We start from the raw sequence: 20,000 nt of genomic DNA on the forward strand, positions 1-20,000 counted from the left end.
GAGGGTACTACTCCCTCCTGTCTGTCCAGATCAGATGTCATGATGGGATGATGACATGGGTTACTGTGAGGGTACTACTCCCTCCTGTCTGTCCAGATCAGATGTCATGATGGGATGACGACATGGGTTACTGTGAGGGTACTACTCCCTCCTGTCTGTCCAGATCAGATGTCATGATGGGATGATGACATGGGTTACTGTGAGGGTACTACTCCCTCCTGTCTGTCCAGATCAGATGTCATGATGGGATGACGACATGGGTTACTGTGAGGGTACTACTCCCTCCTGTCTGTCCAGATCAGATGTCATGATGGGATGATGACATGGGTTACTGTGAGGGTACTACTCCCTCCTGTCTGTCCAGATCAGATGTCATGATGGGATGATGACATGGGTTACTGTGAGGGTACTACTCCCTCCTGTCTGTCCAGATCAGATGTCATGATGGGATGATGACATGGGTTACTGTGAGGGTACTACTCCCTCCTGTCTGTCCAGATCAGATGTCATGATGGGATGATGACATGGGTTACTGTGAGGGTACTACTCCCTCCTGTCTGTCCAGATCAGATGTCATGATGGGATGATGACATGGGTTACTGTGAGGGTACTACTCCCTCCTGTCTGTCCAGATCAGATGTCATGATGGGATGATGACATGGGTTACTGTGAGGGTACTACTCCCTCCTGTCTGTCCAGATCAGATGTCATGATGGGATGATGACATGGGTTACTGTGAGGGTACTACTCCCTCCTGTCTGTCCAGATCAGATGTCATGATGGGATGATGACATGGGTTACTGTGAGGGTACTACTCCCTCCTGTCTGTCCAGATCAGCTGTCATGATGGGATGACGACATGGGTTACTGTGAGGGTACTACTCCCTCCTGTCTGTCCAGATCAGATGTCATGATGGGATGATGACATGGGTTACTGTGAGGGTACTACTCCCTCCTGTCTGTCCAGATCAGATGTCATGATGGGATGATGACATGGGTTACTGTGAGGGTACTACTCCCTCCTGTCTGTCCAGATCAGCTGTCATGATGGGATGACGACATGGGTTACTGTGAGGGTACTACTCCCTCCTGTCTGTCCAGATCAGATGTCATGATGGGATGATGACATGGGTTACTGTGAGGGTACTACTCCCTCCTGTCTGTCCAGATCAGCTGTCATGATGGGATGACGACATGGGTTACTGTGAGGGTACTACTCCCTCCTGTCTGTCCAGATCAGCTGTCATGATGGGATGACGACATGGGTTACTGTGAGGGTACTACTCCCTCCTGTCTGTCCAGATCAGATGTCATGATGGGATGACGACATGGGTTACTGTGAGGGTACTACTCCCTCCTGTCTGTCCAGATCAGCTGTCATGATGGGATGACGACATGGGTTACTGTGAGGGTACTACTCCCTCCTGTCTGTCCAGATCAGATGTCATGATGGGATGACGACATGGGTTACTGTGAGGGTACTACTCCCTCCTGTCTGTCCAGATCAGCTGTCATGATGGGATGACGACATGGGTTACTGTGAGGGTACTACTCCCTCCTGTCTGTCCAGATCAGATGTCATGATGGGATGACGACATGGGTTACTGTGAGGGTACTACTCCCTCCTGTCTGTCCAGATCAGCTGTCATGATGGGATGACGACATGGGTTACTGTGAGGGTACTACTCCCTCCTGTCTGTCCAGATCAGCTGTCATGATGGGATGATGACATGGGTTACTGTGAGGGTACTACTCCCTCCTGTCTGTCCAGATCAGCTGTCATGATGGGATGACGACATGGGTTACTGTGAGGGTACTACTCCCTCCTGTCTGTCCAGATCAGATGTCATGATGGGATGACGACATGGGTTACTGTGAGGGTACTACTCCCTCCTGTCTGTCCAGATCAGATGTCATGATGGGATGACGACATGGGTTACTGTGAGGGTACTACTCCCTCCTGTCTGTCCAGATCAGGCCAGGTAGGTTAAGTTCAGATCAGATTAGATTATATTTCCATGTCACTGTCCACCAATGACACCATTTATGAGGCTGAGGGCTGCTTTTGTTTTTGTCATGGAATTTCAATCTCCTCAACAGGGACTGAGGACTGCTTCATAAGCCAGTAGTAAAGTCTAAGAGCAAGAGTGACAGTTATCCAACTAAGATACACTGCTGGATTTACTGTAGATATTTCATCCAAGCCCATGATCCCACCTGTCATGAGCTGTGCATTGAGAGAGGCAAGGGAACAACTTCAGATCTAACAAAGAGACAAATTGTGACAGTCTAAGCAGTGCCGGGCAGTGAACAAACTATACTGAAATGGTCTGCATGCTACAAGAGCCAGTGCTGGCTGCTTCATGTGCCTCAAACTCCTCTCTGATGGCAGTGGTCGTATGGCGCCGCCATGTGGCAACAATACAGAACTGATGATACCTTGAGGCGCTAGTGACCACTCAGGCTGTATTGGCAGCTGAGAAACAGCAGGTGACGCCAGTTTACCATGGGTACTCTCTATAGCGCCAGCAGGGGTCACACAGGGGACAACATAAAAGCCAGTCCATTCATCTGATCTAACGGCAGTTTTGGTAAAACACAACGAAATTACTCATAGCTCTGGTGGTTACAATGATCTGGTATAAAATTAATAGACTTATTGTATACACATATTCCATAATAATATATTATATAATGGATTGCATTTTTTATACCTCATTTCGAGAGTTTGGAATTTGTCTCTCACTGGGGTGGATTTATTAAGCTTAGACTTTAATCGAGACCAGGGGCAATATTAGCATGTAAATCTTGGTGGGGCAACAAATATTTTTACATTATGCATGTCAGCAAAGCCACTACACAACACAACACTAAACAATACATTTTTATTTTTTATTTTTTTATTTCACCTTTATTTAACCAGGTAGGCTAGTTGAGAACAAGTTCTCATTTACAACTGCGACCTGGCCAAGATAAGGCATAGCAGTGTGAACAGACAACACAGAGTTACACATGGAGTAAACAATTAACAAGTCAATAACACAGTAGAAAAAAGGAGAGTCTATATACATTGTGTGCAAAAGGCATGAGAAGGTAGGCGAATAATTACAATTATGCAGATTAACACTGGAGTGATAAATGATCAGATGGTCATGTACAGGTAGAGATATTGGTGTGCAAAAGAGCAGAAAAATAAATAAATAAAAACAGTATGGGGATGAGGTAGGTGAAAATGGGTGGGCTATTTACCAATAGACTATGTACAGCTGCAGCGATCGGTTAGCTGCTCAGATAGCAGATGTTTGAAGTTGGTGAGGGAGATAAAAGTCTCCAACTTCAGCGATTTTTGCAATTCGTTCCAGTCACAGGCAGCAGAGAACTGGAACGAAAGGCGGCCAAATGAGGTGTTGGCTTTAGGGATGATCAGTGAGATACACCTGCTGGAGCGCGTGCTACGGATGGGTGTTGCCATCGTAACCAGTGAACTGAGATAAGGCGGAGCTTTACCTAGCATGGACTTGTAGATGACCTGGAGCCAGTGGGTCTGGCGACGAATATGTAGCGAGGGCCAGCCGACTAGAGCATACAAGTCGCAGTGGTGGGTGGTATAAGGTGCTTTAGTGACAAAACGGATGGCACTGTGATAAACTGCATCCAGTTTGCTGAGTAGAGTGTTGGAAGCAATTTTGTAGATGACATCGCCAAAGTCGAGGATCGGTAGGATAGTCAGTTTTACTAGGGTAAGTTTGGCGGCGTGAGTGAAGGAGGCTTTGTTGCGGAATAGAAAGCCGACTCTTGATTTGATTTTCTATTGGAGATGTTTGATATGGGTCTGGAAGGAGAGTTTAGAGTCTAGCCAGACACCTAGGTACTTATAGATGTCCACATATTCAAGGTCGGAACCATCCAGGGTGGTGATGCTGGTCAGGCGTGCGGGTGCAGGCAGCGAACGGTTGAAAAGCATGCATTTGGTTTTACTAGCGTTTAAGAGCAGTTGGAGGCCACGGAAGGAGTGCTGTATGGCATTGAAGCTCGTTTGGAGGTTAGATAGCACAGTGTCCAAGGACGGGCCGGAAGTATATAGAATGGTGTCGTCTGCGTAGAGGTGGATCAGGGAATCGCCCGCAGCATGAGAAACATCATTGATATATACAGAGAAAAGAGTCGGCCCGAGAATTGAACCCTGTGGCACCCCCATAGAGACTGCCAGAGGACCGGACAGCATGCCCTCCGATTTGACACACTGAACTCTGTCTGCAAAGTAATTGGTGAACCAGGCAAGGCAGTCATCCGAAAAACTGAGGCTACTGAGTCTGCCATAAGAATACGGTGATTGACAGAGTCGAAAGCCTTGGCAAGGTCTATGAAGACGGCTGCACAGTACTGTCTTTTATCGATGGCGGTTAAATATATCGTTTAGTACCTTGAGCGTGGCTGAGGTACACCCGTGACCGGCTCGGAAACCAGATTGCACAGCGGAGAAGGTACGGTGGGATTCGAGATGGTCAGTGTCCTGTTTGTTGACTTGGCTTTCGAAGACCTTAGATAGGCAGGGCAGGATGGATATAGGTCTGTAACAGTTTGGGTCCAGGGTGTCGCCCCCTTTGAAGAGGGGGATGACTGCGGCAGCTTTCCAATCCTTGGGGATCTCAGACATGAACCGCATTAGAACGGTGACAAACGGTGCCCACAAACTGTTAGGGCCAACACATAAAGCTGTCCCAATAACAGAGCTTTCTTTTCAGCACTATAGAGTGAATCCTTACCACTGTTACACCTGGCTATCAGAGGAGCCTTGTCTGGCAGCACAACAGCTCATTCAGCCTCACAATGAAATCTCTTACAATATTCTATGATGACACTTCTCTAAAACAGGCCATAGGCTACATGTGCACCACCAAGTCAGAACAGTAGACTAAGTTATGAGGGGGAAAGGGACCGAATTATTAGGGGGAGACACATGGGCTGCTAACAGCTTACTACACAACATACTTAGTATTACTTTTAGCTACAGTATTCACATCTCCCAGGGATATTACATAATGTATGCGGCAGAATACAAGACATTTTTGGACTCACCTTGTTGTGCTGTGACCACTTGAGCAGAAAGGCGGTGGTCCTTCTTGTGGGCAAATTTTGTCATCAAACTTTGTCATCAAAGTCTGTCATTCTCTGGATTTATGATGCTTTCAAGACAACTGGGAACTCTTGAAAAAATAATTATGTTGAATCATGACGTCAGTGATCTTCAGGTCGGAGCTCTGGAAAGAGGCCTCAGTTCCCAACTTACAATTTCTCTTCATATGACAAAGGATCGAAACTGATTTGCCAGCAGATTGTCGACTTGATTCATGAAGATGACTGCTTGTCTAGCTAAGATTTTGAAAGTATGTTGTTGACATGATCAGTCCAATCAAAGCCACGGTAGATATAACGTGATTTGACGTCATTTTATCTCTGACCAATGACCTTGAGCCTTCTTGGATGGTCACTTCTAATGTAAATCTATGGCAGCACCCAAGGGGCTTTAATTTTTGAGCTCTCCCGTAGATTTTGTGGTGACGTAGTGTCCCCATGAGGGACAGAACACTGAGACAATCACGCCGCAACCAGAGAACATTATTAAATACGGTCTGTATTTTCTGCTTGCTTGCCCCACCATCACAGAAAGCACTGAGCTAGGCTGAAACACCAGCGTTTTGGAGCTGCCTTCCTCAAGAAAACAAAAAAGAGACCATGTTTGTATGCGGCTTCATTAACTACATTTTTTTTTACATTGTTTGCAAACTGACATGTGACACGTGTTAATGCCAAAATAACACACAAAACAGGTACAAAAAAAATATAAAAAATCATTGAGTTTTGTTTTGCTAAACAGGTATGGCTCAGACAGGTGGATGACAGGTCGCCACTGATCAAGACACAATAACTTTAGTCTCCAGTGAGAGACTGCATATACCACACGATTTGGTTCTGGGTTTTGAGATTACTATAACATAATCTAGGAATAGCAGGATTACATTTTACCTCTACTGTAATAACCCACACAAGGTTATGCTGGCTGGGTTGAGTTGATATCACAGTTAGTGTTGGCCTGTAGCTTAGAGCCACTCCAGTCTGGGCTGGAAATCCATAACCTTTGGTAGTAGTGTAGCGCGTGGACAGACCAGTTAGCCCCCTACATTCACTAGACTATGATACTGTAGTATGGTATACCCTATGGCAGGGTTCTCCAACAGGCAGGGCGAACTTGGCCCCATGGGTGGCTTTATTTGGCACCCGAAGTTACTTTTCATTGTTGAAAATAAAAGACTGTAAAAACAGCAGGAAATCAGCTCCAAGTGGAAATCTGTTCCCATGTAATACCACACATAATAGAGACATATAGCCCCTTGACTTTTTCCTCATTTTGTTGCATGGACTCACTCTGTGTGCAATAACAGTGTTTAACATGATTTTTGAATGACTGCCTCATCTCTGTACTCCTCAGTCGAGCAGTGAATTTCAAACACAGACTCAACCACATAGACTAGGGAAGTTTTCCAATGCCTCAAAAAGAAGGGCAGCTATTGGTAGATGGGTAAAGAAGACAGACATTGAATATTCCTTTGAGCAAGGTGAAGTTATTAATTACACTTTGGTTCACTACAGTCACTACAAAGACACAGGTGTCCCTTCCTAACTCAGTTGCCGGAGAGGAAGGAAACAACTCAAGGATTTCACCATGAGGCTAATTGTGACTTTAAAACAGTTACAGAGTTTAATGGCTGTAATAGGAGGAAACTGAGAATGGATCAACATTGTACTTACTCCACAATAGTTATCTAATTGACAGAGTGAAAAGAAGGAAGCCTGTACAGTGTAAAACTATTCCAAAACATGCATCCTGTTTGCAACAAGGCACTGAAGTAATACTTAAAAAATGTGGAAAAGTTCTTCCACACCAATCTCGACCTACAATTTCTGTATGACCTCGCTTTGTGCATGGGGGCACTGTCATGCTGAAACAGGAAAGGTTCTTCCCCAAACTGTTAAAGTTGGACGCACAGAGCGTCTAGAGGGTCATTTTATGCTGTAGCGTTAAGATTTCCCTTCACTGGAACAAAGAGGCGCATTTCCACTGCTCCAGAGTCCAATGGTGGTGACGGTTGGCATTGTGCATGGTGATCTGTGGCTGCTCGGCCATGGAAACCCATTTCATGAAGCTCCCAACGAACAGTTCTTGTGCTGGCATTTGCTTCCAGAGGCAGTTTGGATCTCGGTAGTGAGTGTTGCAACCGATGACAGAAGATTTTTGGATGAAATAGCTGAATCTACTAATTTGAAGGGGTGGCCACATACTTCTGTATTTATAGTGTATTTTTGGGGCAAGTCCAATGCAACACGTTACTGAGTACCACTCTCCATATTTTCAAGCATGGTGGTGGCTGCATCATGTTATGGGCATGCTTGTAATTGTTAAGGACTGGGGAGTTTTTCAGGATAAAGAAGAAACGGAATGTACAGTTGAAGTCGGAAATATACATACACCTTAGCCAAATACATTTGAACTCAGTTTTTCACAATTCCATAGTTAAAATTCCCTGCCATTGGTCAGTTTGGAGCACCACTTTATTTTAAGAATGTGAAATGTCAGAATAATAGAATAATAGATTTATTTCTTTCGTCACATTCCCAGTGGGTCAGAAGTTTACATACACTCAATTAGTATTTGGTAGCATTGCCTTTAAATTGTTTAACTTGGGTCAAATGTTTCAGGTAGCCTTCCACAAGCTTCCCACAATAAGTTAGGTGAATTTTGTCCCATTCCACCTGACAGAGCTGGTGTAACTAGTCAGGTTTGTAGGGATACTTTCTCGCACATGCTTTTTCAGTTCTGCCCACAAAGTTTCTATAGTATTGAGGACAGGGATTTGTGATGGCCACTCCAATACCTTGACTTTGTTGTCCTTAAGCCATTTTGCCACAACTTTGGAAGTATGCTTGGGGTCATTTTCCATTTGGAAGACCCATTTGCGACCAAGTTTTAACTTCCTGACTGATGTCTTGAGATGTTGCTTCAATATATCCACATAATTTTCCTACCTCATAATGCCATCTATTTTGTGAAGTGCACCAGTCCCTCCTGCAGCAAAGCACACCCACAACAAGATGCTGCCACCCACGTGCTTCACGGTTGGGATGGTGTTCTTCAGCTTGCAAGCCTCCCCCTTTTTCCTCCAAAAGTAACGATGATCATTATGGCCAATCAGTTCAATAATTGTTTCATCAGACCAGAGGACATTTCTCCAAAAAGTACGATCTTTGCCACATGTGCAGTTGCAAACTGTAGTCTGGCTTTTTTTATGGCGGTTTTGGAGCAGTGGCTTCTTCCTTGCTGAGCGGCCTTTCAGGTTATGTCGTTATAGGACTTGTTTTACTTGTATATAGATACTTTTGTACCTGTTCACAAGGTCCTTTGCTGTTGTTCTGGGATTTATTAGCACTTTTCACACCAAAGTATGTTCATCTCTAGGAGACAGAACACGTCTCCTTCATGAGTGTAATGACGGCTGCGTGGTCCCATGGTGTTTATACTTGCATATTATTGTTTGTACAGATGAAGGTGGTACCTTCAGGCATTTGGAAATTGCTCCCAAGGATGAACCAGACTTGTGGAGGTCTACACTTTTTTTTCTGAGGTCTTGGCTGATTTCTTTTGATTTTCCCATTATGTCAAGCAAAGAGGCACTGAGTTTGAAGGTAGGCCTTGAAATACATCCACAGGTACACCTCCAATTGACTCAAAGGATGTCAATTAGCCTATCAGAATCTTCTAAAACCATCACATTATTTTCTGGAATTTTCCAAGCTGTTTAAAGACACAGTCAACTTAGTGTATGTAAACTTCTGACCCACTGGAATTGTGATACAGTGAATTATAAGTGAAATAATGTCTGTAAACAATTGTTGGAAAAATGACTTGTGTCATGCACAAAGTAGATGTCCTAACCGACTTGCCAAAACTATAGTTTGTTCGTTCAAATATGTTTTATTGAACACACACAAGAAGACAGGTATACAATTCTTATCTAAACATAAAAGAGCAGACAGGAACAACAAGACCCAGAGTTCTGGGTACAAAACAAATATTACAAAACAAGACATACAAACAAGGACATGTAGAAAAAAAGAGGGTAGATATCACCCCCTTATTCCCCCCCCCCCCCCCCCCCCCCCCCCCCCCCAACTGCTCAGTGGCGGGGACAGCACATGCTGTCCAAAGGTAGATTAAAATATTACCTTCAAATGTACAAATCCACAGCGCCGACTCGTCCAAGTAGGAGAGCAAAGTCTGCCAGTTTTGATCAAATGTTGATAATTAATTGTTCAGAATATATCTAATTATTTCTAAGTGTACAGTTTTTGCCAATTCGCTGAGCCATAATTTGGTAGAGTGCGCTTCCCTCCTTTTCCAAAACAACAATATACATTATTTTGCCGAAATGAGACTGTAAGAGATGAGTTGTTTTTGGGGGGTTGGTTAATCCGTTTAGGGAATCAGACACTCCCAGGAATATCAGAAGCGGGTCTGGGTCTATTGAAGTCTCCGAAAAATTCCACACCAATAACCATACAAGCTAGAGCGCAGGGCACAGCAGTGGAGTATTGTACCCTGCGCAACCTGACATTTCTCACACATAGGGGATGTATCAGGAAATATCCTATGCAGTTTAGTTTTGGAATAGTGTAATCTGCGTAATACCTTGAATTGTATGAGACGATGTCTGGAATTAATGCAGCATGTGTGGATGTACTCCAAGCTCTCTTCCCAGGCTGCCACCGCAATGTCAGTCCCTAGTTCTTCCTCCCATTTTGCCTTAATGGCATCTGTAGAAGGTGTGCTAAGAGATTGAAAAGCATCATATAGACGAGATATCAGTTTGTCTGAGGGACACGTTTCTATGCATCCGTCAAACATGGAAGGTTTAGCATTCCCAAATGTTGGGAGGTGTTTTCTAACATAGTCTCTAATTTGTATATATCTGAAAAAGTTACTTCTGGGAAGATTATAAGTTTCCCTCAGCAACTCAAATGAGGCAAAAAACTATATAGTTTGTTAACAAGAAATTTGTGGAGTGGTTGAAAAACGAGTTTTCCAACCTAAGTGTATGTAAACTTCCAACTTCAACTGTAGCTAAGCACAGGCAAAATCCTAGAGGAAAACCCGGTTCGGTCAGTTTTCCACCAGACACATGGAGATGAATTCACCTTTCAGCAGGACAATAACCTAAAACACAAGGCCAAATCTAAACTGGAGTTGCTTACCAAGAAGACAGTGAATGTTCCTGAATGGCCGAGTTACAGTTTTGACTTAAATCTGCTTGAAAATCTATGATCTGAAAATGGTTGTCTAGCAATGATCAACAACAATTTTGACAAATGTTACACAATCCAGGTGTGGAAAGCTCTTAGAGTCTTACCCAGAAAGACTCACAGCTGTAATCTCTGCCAAAGGTACTTCTACAAAGTATTGACTCAGGGGTGTGATACTTATGTAAATGAGATCTCTCTGTATTTCCTTTTCCTGAAATTTGCTAAAAATAAAAAAGCATGTTTTCACTTTGTCCTTATTGGGTATTGTGTGTAGATGAGTGTGTAGATGAGTGTGTAGATGAGTGAGAAAAACAAGTCAATTGAATCCTTTTTTAATTCAGGCTGTAACACATCAAAATGTGGAATAAGTCAAGGGGTATGAATACTTTCTGAAGGCACTGTATGTGATCGTACACAAATGTAAGCAAGGTTCGCATCATGTTTTCAAATGTAAGAAAGGTTTGCATTATGTTTTCATCAAATGTTATATCTGTTTGGACTTATTGAGGTCAAATTGCAATCTAAAACTTGTTTTTTAAATACTTTTCTAGCCCCCTGACCATCCACTCCAGAAAAATGTGGTGTGCAGCTGAATCTAGTGCTTGATGATCCCTGCCCTCTGGTGCAACCTTGTGTGTGGTGTGGAGTGTACTACTGTGCTATTCAGATAAATGTTAGCACACCATTTTTGTGTTAGAAAGTTATGGTAGAAGAGAGCAATACGAGCTAGCCTAGTCGTTGGAGCGATGGGCCAGTAACTGAAAGGTCACCATTTTGAATACCGGAGCTGACAAGGTGAAACATCTGTTGCTGTGCCCTTGAGCAAGACACTCAACCCTACTTACTCCAGGAGTGCTGTACAATGTTGACCTTGGCCTTGAACCCACTCCCTGAAGGTGTCTCTGGGGGAGTTGGGATATCCAAGAAACACTTGTGTGTAATAGGACAAATATAAGCACCCCCAAAATGATTATAATAAAGTGGCCGTGGTATCTCAGACCGTATACCATGGCTCTGACAAAATCTTTATTTTTACTGCTCTAATTAGGTTGGTAACCAGTTCATAATAGCAATAAGGCTCCTCAGGGGTTTCGTTTTTGTTTCTAAGAACAGCCATTTGCTGTGGTATATTGGCCATATACCACACCCCAGCGGGCCTTCTTGTTTCATTATACTACAAGAAAGCCATATAGCGCACTGTTCTTAATATAATTGCATCCACCCTTGGCGATTTGATTCTTCTAACAGATGGACTCTTAAAAGTGAACTATTTACAATAGTAGAGATCTTTTGCTATATGGTTTCTGATCGCTATAAGTGGTTGATGTTTATGGTAGATCTGTGTTTTAGTAAGCTGAGTGCAATGTAGTTTCTTTGTTTGGTGTGTAATATAGTTTTACATCAGACATGAGGCTGTGGGTCATTGAAAGGACACACAACTGACTTCAAATCCATGTTCGTTTGCCCGCAGTGCTGCTGTTAACAAAATAGCCTTTTGAAAGATGCACACACACACACACACACACACACACACACACACACACACACACACACTAGTCCCAGAGGTGTGTGTGTCAGGAGTAATCAATCATTATTGACGTGGGACAAGAAGCCAGCACCACTTCCATTTCACACAGACATGAAATCTGTCAGTCAAAGTTTTGGCGAGTTTGACATGTTTGATAGCTGGAGTGTCCACTGATCACCAAGAGGAAAATGTCAGTATGAATATTGGTACATTACTTTTAGGACATTTTAGGAAATGGTGTGGGCGTTTTGATACCCAGAAGGACCCTTCTTTCTGACAACAAAGTCAAAACTCAAAAAAGCTTTTGACCCAAGTCTCTGTGACTGTGACTATGACTGACAGTTCAGCCCTCTCAGAAGTTGTTTTCTTCTCTGCAGTTCTCTTAAGAAGTACTTGCAGCGTGAGTGGGTAGAGTGATGGAGGAGGACCAGTCATTGACTGTCACCATCAGAGAGATGGGAAATGTCTTCTCCAATCAAATCAAGGAGAGAGGGACAACACTTCAAGGTATAAATAATAATATAGAATTGGAGATAATTGTCTTCTGAGTCATCTGAAGTTGTGATCAGTTGTGTGCTGATGACATAGACACAACACATCTGTAGCACATTCTTCATCTGAAACAATCCCTATCCTTGTTTCCCATGGAAAAGCATCATGCACTATGTTCTATGTTCAGTTCAGTTCAGTCAGGTGACAGTGGAACTAGAGGAGGTCCAACATCTTGTCCATAAAATAATCTGTGAGTAAAAACATCTGTTACATATTGTTTACAATAATTATCCTTCCAACTGTCAGTCAACATCATCACACATCCAAGAGTGCTTGTGGTCAATTTGGCCACTTATCTCACTTGTGTAACAGTGCTCTCTCGGTCTCTAGTTTTGTGTGTGTGTGTGTGTGTGTGTGTGTGTGTGTGTGTGTGTGTGTGTGTTGCCTACTATCCAAGATGCCTTGAGCGCAGGGAGGCGCTAGATCACATAGAGCCACTGAACTCGTCCCCCGCATTAACTGTTTTTAAATGGGAGTGCAGACACTCCATTCAGTCTCTCTCTCTCCCTCTCGTCACCAGCGGACTTCACTCGGTCCCTCCGCTGCGCCTGGAGCTTCAAAGCAAAGACCCGCTAACCCATGGGGATTAGATACTACCAACACTAGTGGGGTTTTGGTCAGCCTACAGTTCTTCTCAGCAGAAGGGTGATTTCGTTTAGGAAAGAAGGCGAAAGGGAGAGAAAGGGCGAAGGAAATAAAACCGTTTCTTCTGCTGTCGGTTGAGGAGAGTAGATGAGTCAATGGCCGGAGCTCAGCCAGGAGTTCACGCGCTGCAGCTCAAGCCCGTGTTTGTGAGTGAGAGTCTGAGAAAGGGCAACAAATTTATGAAATGGGATGATGTAAGTATTTTTTGTTGTCAGAGTGGACGGGTTTGTCACTGTCCTTTGTGTAGCCAATGTTTGTTACACATTTACCACGGCACTGTAACGCATGTGTTATGCATTTGCCACGGCACTGTAACGCATGCGTTATGCATTTGCCACGGCACTGTAACGCATGTGTTATGCATTTACCACGGCACTGTAACGCATGTGTTATGCATTTGCCACAGTGCAACAGTCTCAACTGGCTGTTTAAGGGAATAGTAAACTATCGTTTTACCTCGGTTATAGCCTTTTGGCTGGTGATATGAAAGCGCTATAGTTGTGTGACAATCTAAAACGTGGAAACAACACAGTTAATTCGAATGTTTGGTTTACATTTCATTGTGTGCGTGCATGTATGTTTCTGTATGTGTGCGCAATCCGTGCGCGTGCGTGCGTGCCTTTTCAGATTGCTCATTGCCTTGAATTAACCGTGTAACAGAGAAAGCTGACACAATAGTGTGATATTGAATCCATAATCGTTTCAAAACGGTATACAGATCCACCTGAATCTCTACAAAACTATACAACTGAACGTTATAAACTTCGGGTTGAATGAGTTGTATACTGGTAGCCTATCACCAGTCTCTATTGTAATACCCAATACCCACGCCAGTCAGTAGCAGCTAAATGACCTTGATTAAAATGTATTGCGCACCGCTGTTTAGCACGGCTCTGCTAGAAGCCTATCGTCTCTGGGTAAGATTAGCCTACATTAAAAGAAGGCTACTTACTGCAAAGCGTTTCTCATAGATATTTCTCACAGCTAAAACAACTTGTTTTATTTTCCACACAGCATGGACATGTGAAAAGAAAAAAGGTTTTTTTTCGCCTAGGGAGCCTAAATAAATAACATACAATTGTCAAGTAGCCAATTAACAACGGAGTATTTGGTGGAATCTGCGTTGGAAATGCCACTGTGTGCACCTGCCAACTGTGTGATGGTGATTGCTATAGCGGAACTGTTGACTGATACTGCGGTGTTATCATTGTCGTTGTAGCAGAGCAGCGCAAACAAGCGATGACAGTGTATTCCGATATTTTGATAGGAATCAAACATCGTCACAGTGTCAGTCTAATGCGCAACTACCTTTTTTATACATACACATTAATGAGTCTTTAATAGCAATTAAAAATGTATCTCTCTCCTCTCTCTCCTGTCTCCCTCTGTCTCTCTTTCCTGTCTCTCTGTCTCTCTCTCCTTTCTCTCCTGTCTCTCCTGTCTTCCCTCTCTCTCCTGTCTCTCCTCTCTCTCCTGTCTCTCTCTGTCTCTCTCTCCTCTCTCTGTCTCTCCTGTATCTCTCTCCTCTCTCTCCTGTCTCCCTCTGTCTCTCTTTCCTGTCTCTCTCTCATTTCTGTCTCTCTCTGTCTCTCTCTCCTGTCTCTCTGTCTCTCTCTCCTGTCTCTCCTGTCTCTCTCTTCTCTCTCTCCTGTCTCTCTGTCTCTCTCTCCTCTCTCTCCTCTCTCTCCTGTCTCTCCTGTCTCTCTCTCCTGTCTCTCAGTCGCTCTCTCCTCTCTCTCCTGTCTCTCCTGTCTCTCTGTATCTCTCTCCTCTCTCTCCTGTCTCTCTCTCCTGTCTCTCCTGTCTGTCTCTCCTGTCTCTCCTCTCTCTCAGTCCCCCTCAGTCTCTCTCTCCTCTCTCTCCTGTCTCTCCTGTCTCTCAGTCTCTCTCTCCTCTCTCTCCCGTCTCTCCTGTCTCTGTCTCTCTCCCCTCCCTCTCTCCTCTCTCCCCTGTCTCTCTGTCTCCCTCTCTCTCTCTATCTCGCTCCTTTCTCCGTCTGTATATGGTGGTATGTTGTGAGGGGTGTGAGGTGTGTGTGTTTCCCCATGTTGATTTGTTATCGTGTGCTAGCCGTGTTTTTGTAGTTTTCGGATTAGGGTGGGGACCTCTTCCATGGCCACTTTCCAGACCCCACAGCCCACCAAGTCTTTCCTGACACACACACACATGCATATAGAGAGACAGAGGGTAGGGAGAGACACAGGGGAGAGAGAGAGGGGATAGAGAGACAGAGGGGATAGAGAGAGATACAGAGGGGATAGAGAGAGAGACAGAGGGGAGAGAGAGAGACAGAGGGGATAGAGAGTCAGAGGGGAGCGAGAGAGACAGAGGGGAGAGAGAGAGTCAGAGGGGAGAGAGAGAGTCAGAGGGGAGCGAGAGAGACAGAGGGGAGAGAGAGAGTCAGAGGGGAGTGAGAGAGACAGAGGGGAGAGAGAGAGTCAGAGGGGATAGAAGAGACAGAAGGGATATAGAGAGACAGAGGCAGACAGATATAGATCATCCAGTAAGTTCGAAATCAAAACCTTTCCCCTGTCTCAGCTGGATGTCAGAAAATAAGTGTCATGGTAACAATGGGGAACCTTGACCATACATGACCAAACAGTGGAGCAAGGAGAGTGGAGTGATTGGTACGATATTGAGCCGAGATGGAAACAAAATCCTCTCAGCATGGTGGAGATGGCATGGAGTGGCCAGAATGCAGTTATTGTATTACAGATGTAGGATCTTAATTTGATCAATCTTTTGTTGCTGAGAATTGTCCTATCACACAGTTATATCAACAGTACCATACTTTTCATGTAGCTTTCTGTTGGCCAGCTAATAGCCTGATCACAGATCAAACAACGTTAGGGACAAATGGTTCAGGTTTATTTTGCTGTGACAATATAGATCAAATTAAGATCCTACATATGTACACTGTCTGACACAAGTGTTGTAGAGCAAGGAGAAAGGAAGAAGGAGAGAGGGAGAGGGAAGGGAGGGTAGAGGGAAGGGTGGGAGAGGGGAGAGAGGGAGAGGGAAGGGAGGGTAGAAGGAAGGGTGGGAGAGGGGAGAGGGGAGAGAGGGAGAGGGGAGGGAGGGTAGAAGGAAGGCTGGGAGAGGGGAGAGAGGGAAGGGAGGGAAAGAAAGACAGAGAAGAAGAGAGGAAGCAGGAAAGAGATTTTATCAAGTATTTCTCATACCAAATCCTTTCTGTGGGTTTGAAGACCATTTTACTTCGTAAACTCCATCTGTCTGTACTGCTAATCACCCAGACATTGTTATAATGCAGAAGCTAAACAATCAGAACAATCCCTATTTTTAGGCTATGGCTAATGGTAGGGAACACCACTGTGAGGGGTGGATCCACAGTCCACGGAGGCTGTCGCAACTCTGTCTGCCTGCTTCCCTTTGTCCATTCACTCAAAGGAGAGCTGAGACAAAACCTCTTAACGATCACAATTACTCCTAAATTGGAAAAACTCCTTGTAATGATGGCGATTTCCTTCCCTGGTGTAAGATTTTGTCGCAAAGAAATTGAGAAAACCTTATAGCTCTTAAGACTAGTCTATCCTCTGAGATGTGTGTGAATGCAGACCCAGGGAGTGAGAGTCAGTGAGTCACCCCCCCCCCCCTCCCCCAATGATAGCCTCTGAGGAAGTCATAATGACTTCATGTGTGTGTAGCTGTGGCCAGGGAGAGTTGGTACATGAAGAAGAGGAGAAGATGGCCAAAACGCAGCCTGGTGGAACCATGTGAAGTAGAATGATGAACGCAGCGATCAGGCTTGTTCCACCAGGCTTGTGAAAATGGCTGTTTTCACATCATTAAGCAGATTGTCAATGGCCACCAGCCATCTTTAACTCTCTCAGCCTGATGTTGCAACATAATCCATCAATCCTCCGTGAAGTTTAGGACTAATGGGAAGGTCGTTTTTTTCAACCGGTGACAAACACTACAACCATTGCCATACAGTCATAGATCTATCGGTAAACAGCCCACCCATTTTTACCTACCTCATCCCCATACTGTTTTTATTTATTTACTTTTCTGCTCTTTTGCACACCAATATCTCTACCTGTACATGACCATCTGACCATTTATCACTCCAGTGTTGTTAATCTGCAAAATTGTAATTATTCGCCTACCTTCTCATGCCTTTTGCACACAATGTATATAGACTCCCCTTTTTTCTACTGTGTTATTGACTTGTTAATTATTTACTCCATGTGTAACTCTGTTGTCTGTTCACACTGCTATGCTTTATCTTGGCCTGGTCGCAGTTGTAAATGAGAACTTGTTCTCAACTGGCCTACCTGGTTGAATAAAGGTGAAATAAAAAAAATAAAAATAAAGTCTTAATATCTCATTTTTGTCATTAACTCTATATACCAGGACTTGATATAGTGCATCTTCCCTCTGATTTGTCATGAGTCATGGCATGTTCTTCAGGTGTGTAAGTTGACCAAATCAATCTTTCTTGAATCTGTTACAGAGTCACAACGAATCGTTGTTGCCATAGCAAACGTCACCATAGCAAGTGCTTAAAATTCTCTCACAAACCACTTTTAGCATCTTGCAAATGGATGTTTTCTTGTTCTGTCTGTCTGTCTGTCTGTCTCTTCCAGGTCCCTCTTTGTTTATCACTTTTGCTATCTGCCTATGTGTCTCTCACATTCATTCTTTCCATCTCTTCCATCTCTCTCCCTCCCTCCCCACCTCCCTCCCTCTGTCCGTCCGTCCGTCTGCTTTCTGTAATAGAGTAGGATCGATACGATAGCAGTCAGTTCTGGTCAGAGGGGTCAGTGTGTACATCAGGTACCACCATTTCAGCTCTGTCTGGCTGGTTTACGCTGTTAAAGATGACCAGAGGCCAGTGATGATCTGTCACCTCAACAGAGCTGCCCCCAGTCAGACAGCTATAGATCCTAGACATACAGTATGATAAATACTAGACATCTAGGGCCAGTTTCCCAGATCCAGATTAATTGCTTAATTGTCTTAGGAACCACAACAGTGAGGAAGCACCTGCTTTCAATATATTTTGTATCCCTAATTTACACGTGTTTCCTATATTTTGGCAGTTACCTGCATATAATCTGCACTATAACATGATGTCATAGAACACATCCTTCAACATAATGAACAACATACAGTCATAGACCTATATCATACAGTCGTAGGTCTATACCATACAGTCGTAGAGCTATACCATACAGTCGTAGATCTATACCATACAGTCGTAGATCTATACCATACAGTCGTAGATCTATACCATACAGTCGTAGATCTATACCATACAGTCATAGATCTATACCATACAGTCGTAGACCTATACCATACAGTCGTAGACCTATACCATACAGTCGTAGATCTATACCATACAGTCGTAGATCTATACCATACAGTCATAGATCTATACCATACAGTCGTAGACCTATACCATACAGTCGTAGATCTATACCATACAGTCATAGATCTATACCATACAGTCATAGACCTATACCATACAGTCGTAGCTCTATACCATACAGTCATAGATCTATACCATACAGTCGTAGACCTATACCATACAGTCGTAGGTCTATACCATACAGTCATAGATCTATACCATACAGTCGTAGATCTATACCATACAGTCGTAGAACTTTACCATACAGTCGTAGGTCTAAACCATACAGTCATAGATCTATACCATACAGTCATAGATCTATACCATACAGTCATAGATCTATACCATACAGTCATAGATCTATACCATACAGTCATAGATCTATACCATACAGTCATAGATCTATACCATACAGTCATAGATCTATACCATACAGTCGTAGGTCTATACCATACAGTCGTAGGTCTAAACCATACAGTCATAGATCTATACCATACAGTCGTAGACCTATACCATACAGTCATAGATCTATACCATACAGTTGTAGATCTATACCATACAGTCATAGATCTATACCATACAGTCATAGATCTATACCATACAGTCATAGATCTATACCATACAGTCATAGATCTATACCATACAGTCATAGATCTATATAATTTTTTCTCAGAAAAACATTAGGTTTGGTTCTGTGATGCAACATGGCGATATGGGAATGGTTTAAAAGTGTGTTCAGTGGTGTTGTATATAATCCTGTGTGATTCTTCAGGGTAAGGAAGGACAGACAGGAAGATAATCATCCAGTTTGTTCAGCTGAGCGCTGCGTTGGGCTGGCGACTACGGACAGAAACGCCACAGCTTTTTATAGAAACAGCCAATAATATCTGCTGTTGCTATGTAAAGACGGCCCTGGCCTAGGGCTGCCAATCTTTGTGTGTGTGTGTGTGTGTGTGTGTGCGTGCGTGTGTGTGTGTGTGTGTGTAGGATGGTGTCTCTCACAGACAATAACATGCACGGCAGCTTACTCCTTTTTCTATTGCACACACACGCACACCTTTCCCTCTCTCACAAATGGTACCTTTCTCTCTCTACAGGACTCTACTACGGTGACCCCTGTGACCTTACGAGTCGACCCCCAGGGCTACTTCCTGTACTGGACTGACCAGAACAAGGTAAGAACAAAGATATTACACGCAAGCAAGATAATAACAAAGATATTACACGGAAAGAAGATAATAACCAATGGTTACACGTTCAGTGACATCCCATTTCCTTCTCAAAGATCAAGAGGACTTGGGTTGAACCAAGAAACACTTGGTTTTTTTATAGGCAGAGATGTTAGAGATACTCCTCATTTAGAAGGAAATACATTTAGGAGAAATTGGGTTGTCCTTATTGTGACACTGAAAGAAAAAACAAATTACATATTATCCTAAGCATACTTACTTCTTGGTCACCTCCCTGACCAAGGCCCTTCTCCCCCGATTGCTGTTTGGCCGGACGGTCAGCTCGCAGAAGAATCTTGGTGCTTCCAAACTTCTTCCA

At 43.7% G+C, this 20,000-nt stretch overlaps 1 protein-coding gene across 4 annotated transcripts in view; it reads left to right on the forward strand.

Moving 5' to 3' along the window:
• The first annotated feature begins 12,862 nt into the window (after positions 1-12,862).
• The window catches only part of LOC110521072 (1-phosphatidylinositol 4,5-bisphosphate phosphodiesterase beta-1), a 241,742-nt gene continuing 234,604 nt past the window's right edge, over positions 12,863-20,000 (forward strand). For all 4 annotated transcript variants that reach the window (XM_036976058.2, XM_090233086.1, XM_036976056.2 and 1 more), the window contains exons 1-2: positions 12,863-13,275; positions 19,550-19,627. In XM_036976058.2, coding sequence (XP_036831953.1) covers positions 13,177-13,275; positions 19,550-19,627 — 177 coding nt within the window. In that variant the 5' untranslated portion in view covers positions 12,863-13,176. The remainder of the gene's footprint in view (positions 13,276-19,549; positions 19,628-20,000) is intronic.

This window comes from Oncorhynchus mykiss, chromosome 4, assembly GCF_057628025.1.
Source record: "Oncorhynchus mykiss isolate SJ-2025 chromosome 4, ASM5762802v1, whole genome shotgun sequence".
Classification (NCBI taxonomy): domain Eukaryota; kingdom Metazoa; phylum Chordata; class Actinopteri; order Salmoniformes; family Salmonidae; genus Oncorhynchus; species Oncorhynchus mykiss.